An 18732-nucleotide genomic window follows, 5' to 3' on the forward strand; every position below is an offset into this window, starting at 1 on the left:
GGCAGGCTCGAGGGTCGCTGGATGCAGCCGCCATGACAGCGTCCTCCCCGAATTCTTTAGTCCCAATTTTTAGCTTAACTACAATTTTGTTTTTTATTATAAATGTTTTAAAGTACCATCTTATTTCCTTCTAACATTTTGTAGCGGCGCCATATGGCTGCACTCTCGCGGCGCCTTAATTTTAAATCAATCAGTAAAGTGGCATAGTTCAGTATAGTTCCTTCATATATATATATATATATATATATATATATATATATATATATATATATATATATATATATATATATATATATATATATATATATATATATATATATATATATACTATCAAGAACGGAGAAATCTATATTATTTTCCGTGAAGTAGTGCTCGATTTTATTGTTTAATGGCCACAGATTTTATTTGAACCGTTAAATCTTACATAGCAGCTCACTGGAAAATACGAGTATATCAAAGACGAGACCCAGCAGGAAAAGGATGAAGGCGCCCTGCGTGTGGTTAATCGTGAGGGTTGGTAGACCATCCTCATTTACGGCCCTTGGTTCTGCCTGGCCTTCGTGACCTGCAGCGTGACGTTGCCGTTGTCTCCTCTGACTCCTGAGCTTCGTCTCCCTCATCAAGTCTGCTGTCCACTTATCATAGAGGCCAGCCTGTGGACAAGTCACTCAGTCGTGCACTATGTCAGAATTCAAGTATTTAATGAAGAACGTTTATAGATATTTACAGAATCATACTATATTTCTAATGGAACATTTAATATAGACATAAAAATTCAGATTTTAAGTAATCGACAAGATTCACCTCCAAAGTGGCCAAGATCAACCTGTCTAAGTGAGACTTGTACGGCGCGTCGTGTGGGATTGGCCATCCACAAGGGTTAGGAGAGACGGTCCCACGAGTGACGTACAGAGGGGTGCTGCCGTCTTTCTCCGTAAATTTATCAAGAATTGCATGCTGAATGTACTTTCTTGCATCTAGATGGCTGCTTCTGTGAAAACAAAGTTATTCACTGTTTATTTGTGTACAACATACTCGTTGAACTTATGCAACAGGCTGAAATTTTTTTCATCCAAGGAAATATATTTCATTTTGCAGCTTAGATCCTGTCTGAGACCAGGGGTACGATCATGCCAGTGTGCAGCAGATTGTGAATTTCACCGCAGGCAGATGATGTCTTTCCTGTGCAATAGCTAGTTTCACTGTATTTCAGTCGCACGATGACTTGATGAGGTGGTGGTGGAGTGTAAAAGAATGTGACGCCAGCTCAAAGGAAAGCGGCAGTGGTTAGTGCATGATGATGACGCTGTCTCGTCGACCCATGGTAGAAGGTGCGGGCGCATGTGGAAGAACTCATTCTCGTGTGGATTCAGTTAGGGTGCAGAGCACCCTAACTGAATCCACAGGAGAACAGATGCAGGAAGAACCATGCATCTGTTTTGGTCTAAAAACAGGAGTAGGACAGGGAACGGTCTCGTTATGAAGGGGCTGGGGTGGATCAGTGTATGCTCTCGAGGTTTGCTGTAGAAGTCTGTGGCCAGTTGTGATAAGCAAAAGGTCCTGAGGTCGAGACTACCACTTTCCACTAGAGACCGTCTAAGCTAAACGTGTGAATGATATAAGTACGAGTATGAATTTGTGGTACTTTGTCTCGGCCAGCGAATGTAGCACTGACGGCCTGGTATGCAGATGTTTGGATTTGTTGCAACTGTTGTTCTCATTATTGTTGTTGTTACTGTTATTATTGTTATTATTATTGTTATACTCAACTATCATAATATGCTACCACATAGTTGGTTACATTTGAAATTTTTGTAGCGTCGCAGTATGACTACTGTATTGCGCCACTTTATTTTATATTACCTTATCACCAACGCCATCTTGAGCCCCTCCATGAGTGAAGGTCCAGGGTTCATAAGGCTGCCCAGAGCTTGAAATAATGGAGACTCAGAGTCACTGTAGAATTTACGGAAGTGTTTACCGTAACTAGGCATCGTTACCCTAAAAAGAAACCAGTCTGTCAATAATGCATTAAAAATTAATCCCTAGACATGAATGTTTACAGTACATTAAGTAATACTCTGATTACATAAGAAAAACAGTAAACATATGTTAAATATTGTTGATATGCTTTCGGCATTCAGTCACATATTAAATAAGGTTTACTTCTTTTCCTCCACTGGACCAAATGGAATTCAAAAAGCCTTTTCCAGATTTATCGGTAAACCTTGGTTACTTATATCTGGCACACAAAACAGTGCAATCTAGGTATAATTATCACTGCATTTTGTCAGACATCACCCGTGCTTATGTTTTGTTCTGTCCGCCACATACATATGTCCACGCACATTTAAACGTAAATCTCCCTCTCCTCCCTACCTCATTCTTTCGTTCTCTTTCTCATTATAAATAGTACTAATAAATAATAAAATTATTGTAACCCAGATTTTTTTCTTTACTAACCATTATACTTTAAAAAAAAAAAATTTCCTCCCGCCTCTGAATGTACAGAACAATTCCCGGCACACATTACATGTCAACACTGTCGATTATTTCCTTGAGTGTCTCTGGGCGCGGTGGATACTTGGGAAAGGTGAGAGAGGCAGTCAAGTTGCCCCGGTAGGCCAGCCCGAGGATGAGAGCGAATATCAGCCAGGCAGCCACCAGAACTCTGCTGGAGGAGGTGTGGGACAGCCAACGAGGAAGGTTCTGGCCGAGCAGCATCCCCACCATGTCCTGGAACACTGCCCCCACACCCACGTCTGTGTGTCCATCATGTCCTGCACGAATGAGCTGTGGAATACAATGTTTAGTAGATTTATGGTGTTTATCAATAGCACTGTACAGTTGCGAGTTGATAACGAACAATATTTTTTTACCTGCCACAAAAGGAATGGAAAGAAGACGATATGTCCAATCACTGCTGCCCACACTCCAGTAGACAGAGGATAGTAAACGCTTTTCCATCGAGGCTCTAGGTCGGGTTTAGCCAAACCAAATGACGCATAAGAATATTCGTATAAGTAAGTGAAGTCAAGTCTTTCGACGCGCTCAGGTATGACACTATGAAGAATTGGAGATATCAGTGAAGTCTTCTCCTCCACCAGACTTGTTACCTTGAAACATAAGTTACTCATAAGTAGATTCGTAATAGAATCAGAGTAATGAAACAAAATTTCCAGGTCTTGAGCAAACATATTTGTCTTTGCTTAAGTGACTGGAGTTGTCTACGAAACTGGCGTTTTGTTTTCCCATTATGGGAAGAGGTTAGTTACAGTTGATTCAAGACATTAATCAAATGATTAGCCGTTCATAGAACCAACTATCTGTTTAGGGGACTTAACAGGCAAATGGTGTGATCACATAATGTAACTCAACAACTCACCTCAGTCCACGATGACGTCGGAAGGACGCGGACAGTAAAATTAAGAGCCGAGGCAATAGCTTCCACCATGCGGTAGTCAGAGCCACGGTACACGATTGTCTTGGAACCATCAGCGGCCAGCACCTCTTCCTCGTCCCAGTAAGGCATGTAGGGTTCGGATGTCACGTTCACTTTGGCACCGTAGAAACTTTAAAAGCGTCCATTGCAATAGTATTTAACGAAAACGCTATGTGCAAGATTTCTAAAAATTCTCAATATTCAAAGTTTGCCAATAGATTATTAAAAGTAAATATTAATGAGAAGTAAAAGAATGACGCTTTCGAGTTTAACGGTTATTTGGATCAACAAACTTTTGGAATTTGTCCTGGAAAAAGGAGACAGAAGAGAGGTGTTTGAAGCCGTGAGCTGGTGTCCAGAAGGCGATCTTCACCATCTGGGAGCCACCTTTGCTGTACGGCAAGTACGTGTACATACCACACCTGCACATATCCATAAGACTGTAATCGACACATACATTACACCACACCTGTTGTGAAATAATTACTAGATAGGAATGTATATATTACAGCCGCAGCTGTTTCACCGCCATGAAATTAAATGGCATCATCATAAATAAATCAGTTACTCCACGCTCGGTGCAACTTCCAGCCATACTTCACATTATTAGATCATGTTTGTCCAGCGTGTTGTGGCAGTGATGAACAACGTATATAAGAGATGGAGGCTTTCCTGTACATACATATATCAATACAAATGGCAATACATCACTACCGAGGCTGCTCAGTGTTGCCCTCCATGTTGAGAAACACTGTGTTCATCATGGAGAAAGTCCAGTGGGCGGGCAGAAGGTCCTGGAGCTGCGTAGTTGTCAGGCGGCTCACCACCAGCAGCTTGGTGGTCCACACCAGCAGCCTTCCCTTCAGAGACCACTCCGCGAATGCGATGAGAAAGTCAGGATCGAGACTCACCACCACCACCATCGAGCACCACGACAGCTGACGCACCTGCTGACGGAGACACGCTGGCTGTCTCTGGCAACAGTGCAACTTCGCTAACAATAATACGGCGATAAACAATATTGTCCCTCCAACAATGAGTGATATAGCGAACTGCCACTCTTTTACTGCTACCTTATCCTCATCAGTATCTACTCGCATCATCCAGTAGTGTAAGAGTCTTACCCCAAGTAGTACTTACAATACCTTCACATCGTTTACGCTACACAAGGAGGCAGTAGACATGTGCAGAAACTAAGATTACCTCCCAGTGGGGCCTCTTCAATATTGGCCTTAGTGGATGCTGTGAACTTATTTTTGATCCACCTATGAACTTCCCGTTGTGCCTCACTGAACAATGGGGCAGTCACTGTCTGCCCTCTAAAGATAACCTTATTACTTCACAGAACACTACATACATCTCACACACGTACACATTTCAATCAAAACTTATAATAGCTACTCCAACACCAGCATCTGAATGCATGCGTAGGGAGAGACCAGAAATGTTCTCAGGTCGGACAGCTCTTTTAGTTTCGACCGATATTGTCTTGACACAGGTTATAATATACAACCCACCATCCAAGGGTTTTTATCCTTCTCTCTGTAACTTCGACTCAAGCTTCCTTTCTGACCGTTCTAATGTTGCTGTGGTAGATGTTCTTACTGATTTTCTACCAAATCGTGTTCCTTGGTTTTCTGCCCTGTATCTCTCTCTCTCTCTCTCTCTCTCTCTCTCTCTCTCTCTCTCTCTCTCTCTCTCTCTCTCTCTCTCTCTCTCTCTCTCTCTCTCTCTCTCTCTCTCTCTCTCTCTCTCCACTGTGCATCAATGATCTTTTGAGCCAAATCTATTATATTATCCAGTCTTACTCTGATGATACTTCCCTGCAACCCTTCTTAGACATCCAACCCTTCAGGAATTAAGCAGTTCACGCAGGGAAGCCACAGAAAGATTGACTGAATTTGTTTTTAAACTGCTGATTGGGCAGAGCAAACATAAGTGTTGTGTAATACCTGGAAACCGAATTCCTCTGTCTATCTGTCATTCAACTTGACACAACCCTCCAAATAACTATCACCTCTTTTTCAGGGGATCGCAACTGTCTTCCTCTTCTATACTAAATGTCTTCGGTCTTTTATTTTCTAATCTCAATTGGAAAATTCACATCTCATCTCTTGCAGAATAAGCTTTCATGAAGTTAGCGTTTTAATTCAGCCGCCTCCACCAATTTTGCTTGTCTTACAGCTGCTAATTGTATCCGGCCATGAATGGAACACACTCCATATATATAGAGAAACGTTCCACTCCTACTGCTCTCTTAAACATGGTGAAATCAAAAGTATTTCGTCCTATCAAATTTTCTCCTTTGAATGTCTTCAGCCTCGCTCTCTTCGCTGGAAGGTCGTATCTCTTGCCATCTCCTGTCATTTCTTTCACGCTAACTGCCCTACTGATCTTCTTAACTACCTGCTTCTCCCCGCTCCCTCACCGTCGCTGTACAGGGCTTTCAATTTTTTCTTCGCTATTCTGTCTGCCTCTTTAAAGCAGGAGCTAACCATTCTTATCAATCTTTTATTCCTTTTACTGATAAACTCAGGAACTGTTTTATGACAACCTTTTGTGACTATACTATATAGGGACTGGCACCTCCAGTAGATTTTTTTTTTTCTTAACCTAGGCCCCGTTTTTCACTAAATAAAACCATTTTGTACTGTTACCTGTGTGAGGGGAACATAAGAACCCATGTCGTCTATTCGTCTGCTATATGATAAACATTCAGAAAAGTACTTAGTAAAGTACATCACATGGGCAAACTGTTCTGAGTTACCTACTTGACGTGCTAAGGGGATCAACTTCGACAGGCGATCAGTAATGGTGGTGTTTCTCTTCCCTAAATTCACCTCAAATGTTGCCATCACTTGCCACTGGTCCAACGCTGATTTTACGAGTAGATCCTGCAAATCATACAAATATTAAGCAGAGCACTGTATGTATAACTAAGTTGAACCAAATTCAGACCATTGTCTCTGGTGATCCGGGTCTTTCTTTTGGTTGATTCGGACACATATGAACCACAAGAAAAATTTTCTTTAACATAGATTACCTGTAATTCGTTAGTTGTCTGCTTGACATTAGTGCCAGCCTGATTGGTGGGTTAAACTGTTGGGTTGGTGAGTGGGGTGTCAATGGGTCACTTAGGGAGTTTGTGGATTACGTTGATCACACTCGGCTGCAGAGTCAAGTGCGAAAATTCGAGGAATGATTCTGTGTTCGGGGGCAGTGTTCGGACAAATAACGATGTAGAAGGATGGCATCATTAGTGGAACAGAAGAGCCAAAAAATAATGAGGGCACCATAGCATGTTGGAGGAAGGAATCAACGAAATACACATTTTTTATCTTTTCTTCTCCAGTAATAGTAAATTCCATACACCAGATATTTTAGAGTTAAAAGCAGGACATTTATATGTATATATATATATATATATATATATATATATATATATATATATATATATATATATATATATATATATATATATATATATATATATATATATATATATATATATATATATATATATATATATATATATATATATATACCCACACACACACACACACACACACACACACACACACACACACACACATACCTCCTGAGTACCCTGCGTGAACTGAGTGTTACGACTTCACTTTGCTTGCATTACCTATTTGAGGCGAGTTAGAATGAAAGAAAACTTAAACGATATCATTTGTGATTTTTATCGCAAAACACTGATAACTTGCTGGAAAAGACGTAAACCAGGACAACCACCTGCCTCACCGTCTCTCTCTCTCTCTCTCTCTCTCTCTCTCTCTCTCTCTCTCTCTCTCTCTCTCTCTCTCTCTCTCTCTCTCTCTCTTTCTCTCTCGAGTACACTACAAAGTTAATAAACAGCTAATGAAATAGTAAAGTTTCATAACATTACTACTTTTCCATCTGAAGTGGGACGACCACGTAAAAGCGGGACAAGCATTAAAAAAGCGGGACATTTTGGTACAAGCGGGACAGACGTTAAGAAAGCGAGACTGTCCCGCCAAAAAGCGAGACTCTGGTCACCTTAACCATACGATACACACTGTTTACCTTCACGACGTCTGGAGGAGTGGTGGTACTGTCCGTTATGGCGATGGTGGTGCACGAAGCGTTTGGTGGACTCCGCATTAATTCTGCTGCACCACCAGTATGTAGGACGAGCTCCTGGCCGCCTGTTCATTCACAGTATTTACTTATTTGTTTGTAGTAGTCCTGCCTAATTATACATTTATTTATAACTATTTATTTATTTATTTATAATTGTAGTAGCAGTAGTACTAGTAGTAACAGTAGTAGTTGTAGTACTAGCAGTAGTAGTAGTAGCAGTAGTAGTAGTAGTAGTAGTAGTAGTAGTAGTAGTAATAGCACTAGCAGTAGTGGTAGCAGCAGCATTAAATAAGCAGTAGTAGCATTATGAACATTCTCTCTCTCTCTCTCTCTCTCTCTCTCTCTCTCTCTCTCTCTCTCTCTCTCTCTCTCTCTCTCTCTCTCTCTCTCTCTCTCTCTCTCTCTCTCTCTCTCTCTCTCTCTCTCTCTCTCTCGATCAGATCAGATCAGATCAGATCAGATCAGATCAGATCAGATCTCACCTCGCATTTTGGGACTGACAGTCGCGACTCCAAGGCAAGTTACCAGCACCAGCTTCACGAGCATATTGGTGCTCGGCTGCAGCGGCCACCACCATTGAAGCTAAAACAGTTAACTCGTGGCAGCGCAGCCCTGATTATATAGTGTTTCACAGAGGTTGCCTCACGTGCAGAAAACGTGTGATTGACCAGCATGTTTTATGCATATTGATTGGTTTTTGTGCAAAGATCGCGTTTTGTAATAATTAAACATCTTTTGGATACACGGCTCTCTTTCACACACACACACACACACACACACACACACACACACACGTCTGAGTTCTTATATGAATAAGCAGGTTCACTTATCATCCCTTTATTAAAAGTAAAGCACATGTTGATCATTCTTTTCCTGAAGAGATACGTCTTTTTGGTAAATAAATGCAATAATTCCTAAGCTTGTAATTGATATTTACGAACACTAAATCATGTTTTCCGTCCACTTGTGTATTTAATACCAGAAATTAAGTATTCTAAGGTACTTCATCATCCAAGAGTGTTGATATTGCTGAGTTCAGCTGATGTGACGTATCCTATGCAAGATGAAACGGTCCTTAGTAAGCGGTATTTTTTTTTTTCGGCATGTATTTTCTGAACTAGGCACCAAAATAATATATTATTATATCGAGACGTACTTCCTTGGCATTTGATATCTTTTTTTTTTTTTCCAAGACGTTTAAGAATATTGTTCACGTGCGTCGGCATCTCATGCCATAATTCATATTGCCTCTTTTACCGTTACTTACTTTTCCAGCATAATTATTTTTTTCAAATTTAACATTATGTATAATAAGACTTATAATAATGCACATCTGCAGACCGTCCTATAAAATAAGTATTCAGATTACCGTTGGAAATTTTCACTCTTATCAGGTGCATTCCATGGGCTAGGAGGCCGCGCGCCTTTTCACTGTCCCTAAATTTAGCGAGTAACACTTTTTATATTGGTATTGGAAAAAATCTTTCTATAGCACCTCTTAAGCTGATATCAGAACGTGTCTGGGGCTTCAGTGTCAAGTGTTCGGTGCCTAGGACTCAGGACAGGAAGACGGCAAGTTTAGGCAGGCTAGAGGATCGCGGGATGCGGCCGCCATGACAACGTCCTCTCTGAATTCTGGAGTCGCAATTCCTTGCTCTACATAAGAACATAAGAACATAAGAAATAAGGGAAGCTGCAAGAAGCGACCAGGCTTACACGTGGCAGTCCCTGTATGAAACACACCTACCTATTTCCATCTGCTATCCCCATCCACAAATTTGTCTAATCTTCTCTTAAAGCTCTCTAGTGTCCTAGCACTAACTACATGATTACTGAGTCCGTTCCACTCATCTACCACTCTATTTGAGAACCAATTTTTTCCTATCTCCTTCCTAAACCTAAATTTTTCAAGCTTGAACCCGTTATTTCTTGTTCTACCCTGGTTGCTGATCCTAAGAATTTTGCTTACATCTCCCTTGTTAAAACCCTTATACCACTTAAAGACTTCTATCAGGTCCCCTCTTAACCTACGTCTCTCTAAAGAATGTAAATTTAACAGCTTCAACCTCGCCTCGTAAGGAATACTCCTCATCCCCTGTATCCTTTTAGTCATTCTCCTCTGTACTGATTCTAATAGAATCTACTACAGATTTTGTTTTTTTATCATAAATAATTTAACCGACCATCTAATTTGCTTTTAATATTTTGTAGCGGCGCCATATGGCTGCGCTGTTGCGGCACCTTAATTTTAGATCACTCAATAAAGTAATCACCATTACATAGTTCAGTATAGTTCCTTCAAATATATATTGCCAAAAAATGGAGAAATGTGTATATTTTTTTACGTGAAGTAGTCCTCGATTTTATTGTTTTATGGCCAGAGATTTTTTTTTTTTCCTTCACCCTTAAATTTTACATAGCAGCTCACTGCAAAATACGAGTATATTGAAGACGAGACCAAGCACGAGGAGGATGAAGGCGCCCTGCGTGTGGTTAATCGTGAGGGTTGGTAGACCATCCTCATTTCCAGACCTTGGTTCTGGCTGGCGTTCGTGACCTGCAGCGTGACGTTGCCGTTGTCTTCTCTGACTTCTGAGCTTTGTCTCCCTCATCAAGTCTGCTGTCCACTTATCATAGAGGCCAGCCTGTGGACAAGTCACTCAGTCGAGCATTATGTCAGAAGTGAGGTATTTAATGTAGAATATATATATATATATATATATATATATATATATATATATATATATATATATATATATATATATATATATATATATATATATATATATATATATAATCATACTTTGTTTCTAATAAAATATTTAATATAGACATAGAAATTAAGATTTGAAGTAATTTACAAGATTCACCTCTAAGGTGGCCACGATCAACCTGTCTAAGTGAGCCTTGTACGGCGCGTTGTGCGGAATTGGCCATCCACAAGGGGCGGGAAAGACGGACTCACGAGTGACATACAGAGGAGTGCTGCCGTCTTCCTCCGTAAATTTGTCCAGAATTGCAAGCTGAATATACTTTCTTGCATCTAGATAGCTGCTTCTGTGAAAACAAAATTACTGAAAGTTTATTTATATACAACATGCTCGTTGAACTTATCGAACAAGGTGAATTTTTTTCATCCAAGGAAATATATTTCTTTTTGCATCTTAGACCCAGGGGCACGATCAAGCCAGTGTACAGCAGAATTGGTGGATTTGACTGCAGGCAGATGTCTTTCATATACAATAGCTAGTTTCACTGTATTTCAGTCGCACGATGACTTGATGAGGTGGTAGTTCAGTGGAAAAGAGTGTTACGCCAGCTCCTAATAGAGGTGAAAAGAGAGGGGCGGTGGTTAGTGCATGATGATGACGCTATTTACTCGACACCTGGTAGGAGGCGTGGGCGCATCTGGCAGAAACCATTGTCGTATGGATTCAGTTAGGGTGCGGAGCACTCCATAGGAATAATCGTGCATTTGTTTTGGTCTAAAAATTGGAGTAGGATAGGAAACAGTCCCATAATGAAAGAGGCAGGAGTGAATCAGCGTATGCTGTCGAGGTTTGCTGTAGAAGTCTGTGGCCAGTTGCGATAAACCTAAGGTCCTGGGGTGTAGTAAGGTTATCCACGAGACTACTACTTTCCACTAGAGACAATGTGAATGATACAAGTACGAGTATGAATTTGTGGCACTTTGTCACGGCCACCCGATATAGCACTGACGGCCTTTTTTTTTTTTTTTTATGTAGGAAGGACACTGGCCAAGGGCAACAAAAATCTAATTAAAAAAATTCCCACTGAAATGCCAGTCCCATAAAAGGGTCAAAGCAGTGGTCAAAAATTGATGAATAAGTGTCTTGAAACCTCCCTCTTGAAGGAAATCAAGTCGTAGGAAGGTGGAAATACAGAAGCAGGCAGGGAGTTCCAGAGTTTACCAGAGAAAGGGATGAATGATTGAGAATACTGGTTAACTCTTGCGTTAGAGAGGTGGACAGAATAGGGGTGAGAGAAAGAAGAAAGTCTTGTGCAGCGAGGCCGCGGAAGGAGGGGAGGCATGCAGTTAGCAAGATCAGAAGATGCATGGATTTGTTTATTAAAATTGCTATTCTTATTATTATTATTGTTAATGTTATTATTGTCATTATTACTGTACTGTTATATTATTCTACCATATAGCTGATTACTTTTGAAACCTTTGTAGCATCTCGATATAACTACTATGTTGCTTTATTAATCTCCAACTTTTTAAAGCATTACATCGTTCTTTCCCTTACCTTTTCACCAACGCCATCTTGAGCCCCTCCATGAGTGAAGGTCCAGGGTTCATAAGACTGCCCAGAGCTTGAAATAATGGAGACTCAGAGTCACTGTAGAATTTACGGAAGTGTTTACCGTAACTAGGCATCGTTACCCTAAAAAGAAACCAGTCTGTGAATAATGCATTGAAAATTAAGCCCTAGACCTGAATGTTTCCTCCATTGGACCGAATGGAATTGGAAAACCTTTTTCCAGCTTTATTGATAAACCTTGCTTACTTGTATCTGGCACAGAAAACAGTCTCTTTTCCTTCTCTCCCCCCACCTCTCTTTCTTTCGTTTTCTTTCTCATTATAAATAGTAACAATAGATAATAAAATTATTGTAACCCAGATTTTTTTTATTTAGCATTCATTATACTTAAAAAAAAAAATCTCGGCCCTGAACGTACAAAACAATTACCGGCACACATTACATGTCAACATTGTTGACGATTTCCTTGAGTGTCTCTGGGCGCGGTGGATACTTGGGCAGGGTGAGAGAGGCAGTCAAGTTGCCCCGGTAGGCCAGCCCGAGGATGAGAGCGAACACCAGCCAGGCAGCCACCAGAACCCTGCTGGAGGAGGTGTAGGACACACGGCGAGGAAGGTTCTGGCCGAGCAGCATCCCCACCATGTCCTGGAACACTGCCCCCACACCCACGTTTCGGTTTCCATCATGTCCTGCACGAATGAGCTGTGGAACACGGTGTTTAGTAGATTTGTGGTGTTTATCAATAGCATTGTACAGTTGTGAGTTAATAATGAACAAATTTTTTTACCTGCCACAAAAGGAATGGAAAGAAGACGACATGTCCAATCACTGCTATCCACACTCCAGTAGATAGAGGATAGTAAACGCTTTTCCATCGAGGCTCCAGGTTGGGTTTAGCCAAGCCAAATGACGTATATGAATTTTCATATAAGTAAGTGAAATCAAATTTTTCGAGGCGCTCGGGTATGATACTATGAATAATTGGAGCAATCAGTGAAGTCTTCTCCTCCACCAGACTTGTTACCTTGAAAGGGAAATTACTCATCAGTGATACGTAAAAGATCTAGAGTAACGAAACAAAACGCTTAAGTAACTGGAGTTGTCTACGAAACTGGCGTTTTATTTTTCTATTATGGGAAAAGGTTAGTTACAGTTAATTCAAGAGATTAATCAAATGGTTAGCCGTTCATAGAACCAACTATCTGTTTAGGGGACTTAACATCCAAATGGTGTGATCACATGATGTAACACAACAACTCACCTCAGCCCACGATGACGTCGGAAGGACGCAGACAGTAAAATTAAGAGCCGAGGCAATAGCATCCACCATGCGGTAGTCAGAGCCACGGTACACGATTGTCTTGGAACCATCAGCGGCCAGCACCTCTTCCTCGTCCCAGTAAGGCATGAAGGGTTCTGACGTCACGTTCACTTTGGCACCGTAGAAACTTTAAAAACGTCCATTTAAATAGTACTTAGCTAAAACGCTATGTGCTAGATTTCTGAGAATTCTCAATATTCAAGGTTTGCGAGTAGGTTATTAAAAGTAAATATTAATGAGAAGTAAAAGAATGACGCTTTCGAGTTTAACAGTTATTTGGATCAACAAACTTTTGGAATTTGTCCTGGAAAAAGGAGACAGAAGAGAGGTGTTTGAAGCCGTGAGCTGGTGTCCAGAAGGCGATCTTCACCATCTGGGAGCCACCTTTGCTGTACGGCAAGTACGTGTACATACCACACCTGCACATATCCATAAGACTGTAATCGACACATACATTACACCACACCTGTTGTGAAATAATTACTAGATAGGAATGTATATATTACAGCCGCAGCTGTTTTAACACCATGAAATTAAATGGCATCATCTTAAATTAATCAGTTACTCCACGCTCGGTGCAACTTCCAGCCATACTTCACATTATTACATCATGTTTGTCCAGCGTGTTGTGGCAGTGATGAACAATGAATATACGAGATGGAGGCTTTCCTGTACATACATATATCAATACAAATGACAATACATCACTACCGGGGCTGCTCAGCGTCGCCCTCCATGTTGAGAAACACTGTGTTCATCATGGAGAAAGTCCAGTGGGCGGGCAGAAGGTCCTGGAGCTGCGTAGTTGTCAGGCGGCTCACCACCAGCAGCTTGGTGGTCCACACCAGCAGCCTTCCCTTCAGAGACCACTCCGCGAATGCGATGAGAAAGTCAGGATTGAGACTCACCACCACCACCATCGAGCACCACGACAGCTGACGCGCCTGCTGACGGAGGACAGTTTGGCTGACTCCGGCAACAGTACAACTTCGCTAACAATAATACGATGAAAACATTATTGTCCTTCCACCCATGAGTGATACAGCGAGCTGCCACTCTATGAGTGCCACCTCATCCTCATCAGTATCTACTCTCATCGTCCAATAGTGTAAGTCTCTTACTTCACGATGTCGTCCCATGGTTTACGCCCCACAAGGAGGAGGAGGCATGAGACAGTTTCCGAAACTATGATTGCTCCCAGCGAGGCCTCATTGCAACGAGGCCTCATAAGCATTGACATAAGTTGATGTTGTTAACTAGTTTCTACTGATGTTGTCTTGACACTTGCACTCAACTTTTTCTACACTGACTTCTGTTACATTCGCAGTATTAGATCTAATTACCTATCTGTTGAACATCACCTTTCTTCTTTAATTTCTCACTGGAACACAAGCGTCTGAGGGTACTGACATTAATCCCTTATTCCTTCTCTCCTACTGTCTCTGTCATCACTTTCAATCCGAAGCTGGATGTTGCATCTCATACTTACACTCTTTAATCTTTCAAATTTTCTACCACTCCTATCCGACTATATACCTGTGTTGCATACCTTGCTCTTAACTCCTCTAACTATATTTTTTTTCTATTTTCCTTCCAATATGAACCACATCCTGATTCTTCCTTTTTGCCAGGGTCTACATTATTGGAGACTTCAATTCTTATCGCCAATATATCTTCTCCCTTCACTGACCAACCTGGTGAAGTGGCCTTTATCTTTGCTGTCCTCCACGATATAGAGTAAGAAGTGCAGCGACCTACCACTCCCTCTGATTGTTTTGGAAATAGCCCAACATTCTTAACCTTTTCTTAACCTCCAAGCTTAGTGTAATTTTTGCTGTTGTCTTAGATATATCAAAGCCATTTAAATAAGTCTGGCCTAAAGCTTTAATTTCCAAGGGTTTTTATCCTTTTCTCAGTAACTGCAACTCGTTTCTTTTCTGGCCGTTCTAATACTGCTGTGGTAGATATTATTCTTGTTTTTCTCCCAAGTGGCGTTCCTAAGTGTTCTGCCCCCTCTCTCTCTCTCTCTCTCTCTCTCTCTCTCTCTCTCTCTCTCTCTCTCTCTCTCTCTCTCTCTCTCTTGTGCATCAATGTCTCAGAGTCAAACTTATTGTATTATCCACTCTTACTCTGATGATACTACCCTGCAACATCTTAAACATCCATCCCTTCAGGAATTAAACAGTTCACGCGGGTAAGTCACAGAACGCTTGACTATTTATCTTTTTTTAAATTGCTGATTGGGCAGAGCAAATATATGTGTTGTTTAATGCCTAGAAACCGAATTCCTCCATGTATCAGCTGGACACAATCCTCTAAGTAACTATCCCCTCTTTTTCAATGAAGCGCAGTTGTCTTCCTCTTCAACACTAAACGTCTTCTGTCTTTCTTTTACTGATTTGAATTTAAAAATTCACATTTCATCTCTCGCTGAAACAGATTTCATAAAGTTAACATTTTGAGCCGCCTCCGTCAATTTTGCTTATCTTACAGCTGCTAACTATATCCGCCTATGTATGGTGCACACTTAATATATAAGAGTTTCCACTACTACTGCTCTCTTGAACATAGCGGAAACAAAAGTATATTTTCTTATCAATTTTTCTTCTTTTAATGCCTTCAGCCTCGCTCTCTTCGCCGGAGATCGTATCTCTTGCTATCTTCTGTCTTTTCTTTCACGCTAGCTGCCCTGCTGGTCTTCCTAACTGCCTGCCTCTCTCCACTCCCAAACCCTCGCCGTACAAAGCTTTCAACTTTTCTCCCCTATTCTGTCCTTCTCCCCAGACCAGGAGCTAAACAGTATTATCAATCTGTTGTTCCTGTCACTGATAAACTCTTGAACTCCCTTTCTCTCTCTATTTATCCTTATCTTTCACTTGAACTGTTTCGAGACATTTTAACATTTCTGATAAACATTTTCTGACTAGACTCTATAATGACTTACACCTTCAGTGTATTTTTTATTTATTTATTTATTTATTTTTTTTTTTTTTTTTGCCCCACGCCCCTAAAAATTATTTTGTACTGTTACCTGTATGAGAGGTATGTAAATACCCATATCGTCTATTCGTCTGCTATATAATAAATAGGTAGAGAGGTTTTTAGTAAAGTACATCACATGGGCAAACTGATCTGAGTTACCTACTTGACGTGCTAAGGGGATCAACTTCGACAGGCGATCAGTAATGGTGGTGTTTCTCTTCTCTAAAGTCACCTCAAATGTTGCCATCACTTGCCACTGGTCCAACGCTGATTTTTCGAGCAGATCCTGCAAACCATACAAATATTAAGCAGAGTATTGTATGTATAACTAATTCGGACCAGATTCAGACCGTTGTCTCTGGCGATCCGGTGCTTTGTTTTGGTTGATTCGGACCATATAAACTACCAAAAAATTTTTCTTTAACATAGATTACCTGTAATTCGTTAGTTGCCTGCTTGACATCAATGCCAGCCTGAGTGTTAGAGTGAACTGTTGGGTTGGTGAGTCGGGTGTAAATGGGTCACTTAGGGAGTTTGTGGATTATGTTGATCACACTTGGCTGCAGAGTCAAGTGTAAAATTTCAAGAAATGGTTCTGTGTTCAGGGACAGTATTCGGAAAAATAACGATGTACAAGGGTGACGTTATAAGTGGAACAGAAAAGCCAGAAAAGATTGAGGGCGTGATGGCACGTTGGAAGGAATACACGAAATACAATTTTTTTTTTTTCGTAATAGTAATTTACACACACCTTATTCCTGCCGACCAGTCTTTCAAACATGGGCTTCTAGTATAAAGATAGCATATAATTCACACTGTTTACCTTCACGACGTCTGGAGGAGTGGTAGTACTGTCCGTTATGGCGATTGTGGTACACGAAGCGTTTAGTGGACTCCGCATTAATTCTGCTGCACCACCAGTATGCAGGACCAGCTCCTGGCCATCTGTTGCTTTACAGTATTTACGTATTTATTTGTAGTAGTGCTACCTAATTATACATTTATTTATGTTTATAAATATATATATTTTTTATATTTTTAGTAGTAGTAGAAGTAATAGTAGTAGTAGTAGTAGTAGTAGTAGTAGTAGTAGTAGTAGTAGATGTAGTAACAGCAGCAGTAGTAGTATGAGAAGTAGTACTAGTTTCAAGTACCATATATTAAAAAAAAAAACTCGACAATTTCACATATACGTTATTGAGTTAATTTATAAATGAAATATTTCTCTCTCTCTCTCTCTCTCTCTCTCTCTCTCTCTCTCTCTCTCTCTCTCTCTCTCTCTCTCTCTCTCTCTCTCGATCAGACCTCACCTCGCATTTTGGGTCGGACAGTTGCAACGCCAAGACAAGTTACCAGCACCAGCTTCACGAGCATATTGGTGCTCGGCTGCAGCGGCCACCACCATTAGAGCTAAAACAATCAACTTGTGGTGGCGCAGCCCTGATTATATAGTGATTCACAGTGGCTGCCACGCGTGCAGAAAACGTGTGTTTTTTTTTTTTTTTTTGCATATTGATTGGCTTGTGTGCAACATTTTGTAATAATTAATCATCTTTTGGACCCGTGTCTCTCTCTCATACACACACACACACACACACACACACACACACACACACACACACACACACACACACACACACACACACACACACACACACACACATCAACCCTCTATTAAAAGCACATATCGTCCATGGTTAGAGGTCAGGATCTGTTGACCATTCGTATCCCGAAGAGACATGTCTTGTTGGTAGTTGTATGGAATAATTCTAAGCCTGCAATTGACATTTTACAATTAGTAAATCTTCTTTTCCATTAATTTATGTAATTCATACTACAGACTAAATATTTCATGGTACCTCAACATCAGGAGTGTTGATGCTGCAGAGTTCAACTAGTGTGGCGTATACTATACGAGACGTAAAGGTCATTAGTAATCTTTATTTTTAGGTTATCCCACATGTATTTTCCGTCTTAGGCACATTAAGAATGAATTATTATATCTAGAAGTACGATTAGATTCCATCAACCGCTATGCTTCCATTAGCGTTAGCTAATTTGTAGTTATGTCATGGGACAAAATGTAAACAAAATTAAATTAAAATAGAAGATAACATCATTCATTAATGATCATGTAAAATTATTAAATCAATAGTAACTTAAAGGAACAATAATATCCTTAAGGATTTTATTTTATTTTTTATTCATATATAAAACTTAGTATATATTTTCCAGATTAGCGAGAATTTAGGACTAGAATATCAAATTAAACTGCAATCAAGAAACTCATATATATATATATATATATATATATATATATATATATATATATATATATATATATATATATATATATATATATATATATATATATATATATATATATTAGCATAAACCAATGGCTGGTGGCAGCTACATTTTAAATTTTAACACTCAAAAAAAGTAAAGTTGAAATGAAACAAATGATAATAAATCAAGACTAAACTGAACTGCAATACTAATTAAACCAATGAACACAACCTCACACCCCCGTGACATATACATTGTAAAGCCTTTGCAGCAAAATTGTTATTTTA

General features: G+C 40.2%; 3 protein-coding genes and 1 long non-coding RNA gene across 4 annotated transcripts in view; 1 reads left to right on the plus strand and 3 right to left on the minus strand.

The window, feature by feature from the left end:
* The window catches only part of LOC135114475 (uncharacterized), a 132681-nt gene that overhangs the window by 100485 nt on the left and 13464 nt on the right, over nucleotides 1-18732 (plus strand). The gene's annotated exons all lie outside the window — the stretch shown is intronic.
* On the minus strand, nucleotides 378-4722 carry LOC135114468 (ionotropic receptor 21a-like). The gene is made up of 7 exons (XM_064030368.1): nucleotides 3736-4722; nucleotides 3386-3572; nucleotides 2880-3116; nucleotides 2534-2793; nucleotides 1864-2001; nucleotides 805-991; nucleotides 378-653 (listed from the first exon to the last, which is right to left on the minus strand). The coding sequence occupies exons 1-7, from the start codon at nucleotides 3876-3878 to the stop codon at nucleotides 414-416; spliced, it is 1392 nt and encodes a 463-aa protein (XP_063886438.1). The 5' UTR covers nucleotides 3879-4722; the 3' UTR covers nucleotides 378-413.
* LOC135114469 (uncharacterized) lies at nucleotides 6028-8130 on the minus strand. The gene is made up of 3 exons (XM_064030369.1): nucleotides 8050-8130; nucleotides 7511-7632; nucleotides 6028-6336 (listed from the first exon to the last, which is right to left on the minus strand). Exons 1-3 carry the CDS (start codon nucleotides 8111-8113, stop codon nucleotides 6073-6075), a joined length of 450 nt encoding a protein of 149 aa, XP_063886439.1. The 5' UTR covers nucleotides 8114-8130; the 3' UTR covers nucleotides 6028-6072.
* Nucleotides 13798-17913, minus strand: LOC135114470 (uncharacterized). The gene is made up of 4 exons (XM_064030370.1): nucleotides 17467-17913; nucleotides 16980-17101; nucleotides 16320-16442; nucleotides 13798-14118 (listed from the first exon to the last, which is right to left on the minus strand). The coding sequence occupies exons 1-4, from the start codon at nucleotides 17528-17530 to the stop codon at nucleotides 13882-13884; spliced, it is 546 nt and encodes a 181-aa protein (XP_063886440.1). The 5' UTR covers nucleotides 17531-17913; the 3' UTR covers nucleotides 13798-13881.

The sequence above is a fragment of the Scylla paramamosain genome, chromosome 27, assembly GCF_035594125.1.
Source record: "Scylla paramamosain isolate STU-SP2022 chromosome 27, ASM3559412v1, whole genome shotgun sequence".
Classification (NCBI taxonomy): Eukaryota; Metazoa; Arthropoda; class Malacostraca; order Decapoda; family Portunidae; genus Scylla; species Scylla paramamosain.

Coding starts and splice junctions, on each gene's coding strand:
- LOC135114468 (XM_064030368.1), bottom strand. CDS start 3,878: ATGGATATGTGCAGGTGTGGTATGTACACGTACTTGCCGTACAGCAAA. Junction 2,794..2,879: donor TTCCATTCCTTTTGTGGCAG/GTAAAAAAATAT, acceptor TGTATTCCACAG/CTCATTCGTGCAGGACATGA. Junction 654..804: donor TGATCTTGGCCACTTTGGAG/GTGAATCTTGTC, acceptor ACTTGTCCACAG/GCTGGCCTCTATGATAAGTG.
- LOC135114469 (XM_064030369.1), bottom strand. CDS start 8,113: ATGCTCGTGAAGCTGGTGCTGGTAACTTGCCTTGGAGTCGCGACTGTC. Junction 7,633..8,049: donor TGTCAGTCCCAAAATGCGAG/GTGAGATCTGAT, acceptor GTGAATGAACAG/GCGGCCAGGAGCTCGTCCTA. Junction 6,337..7,510: donor CTCCTCCAGACGTCGTGAAG/GTAAACAGTGTG, acceptor TATGATTTGCAG/GATCTACTCGTAAAATCAGC.
- LOC135114470 (XM_064030370.1), bottom strand. CDS start 17,530: ATGCTCGTGAAGCTGGTGCTGGTAACTTGTCTTGGCGTTGCAACTGTC. Junction 17,102..17,466: donor TGTCCGACCCAAAATGCGAG/GTGAGGTCTGAT, acceptor GTAAAGCAACAG/ATGGCCAGGAGCTGGTCCTG. Junction 14,119..16,319: donor TGATCCCCTTAGCACGTCAA/GTAGGTAACTCA, acceptor CTCCGTCAGCAG/GCGCGTCAGCTGTCGTGGTG.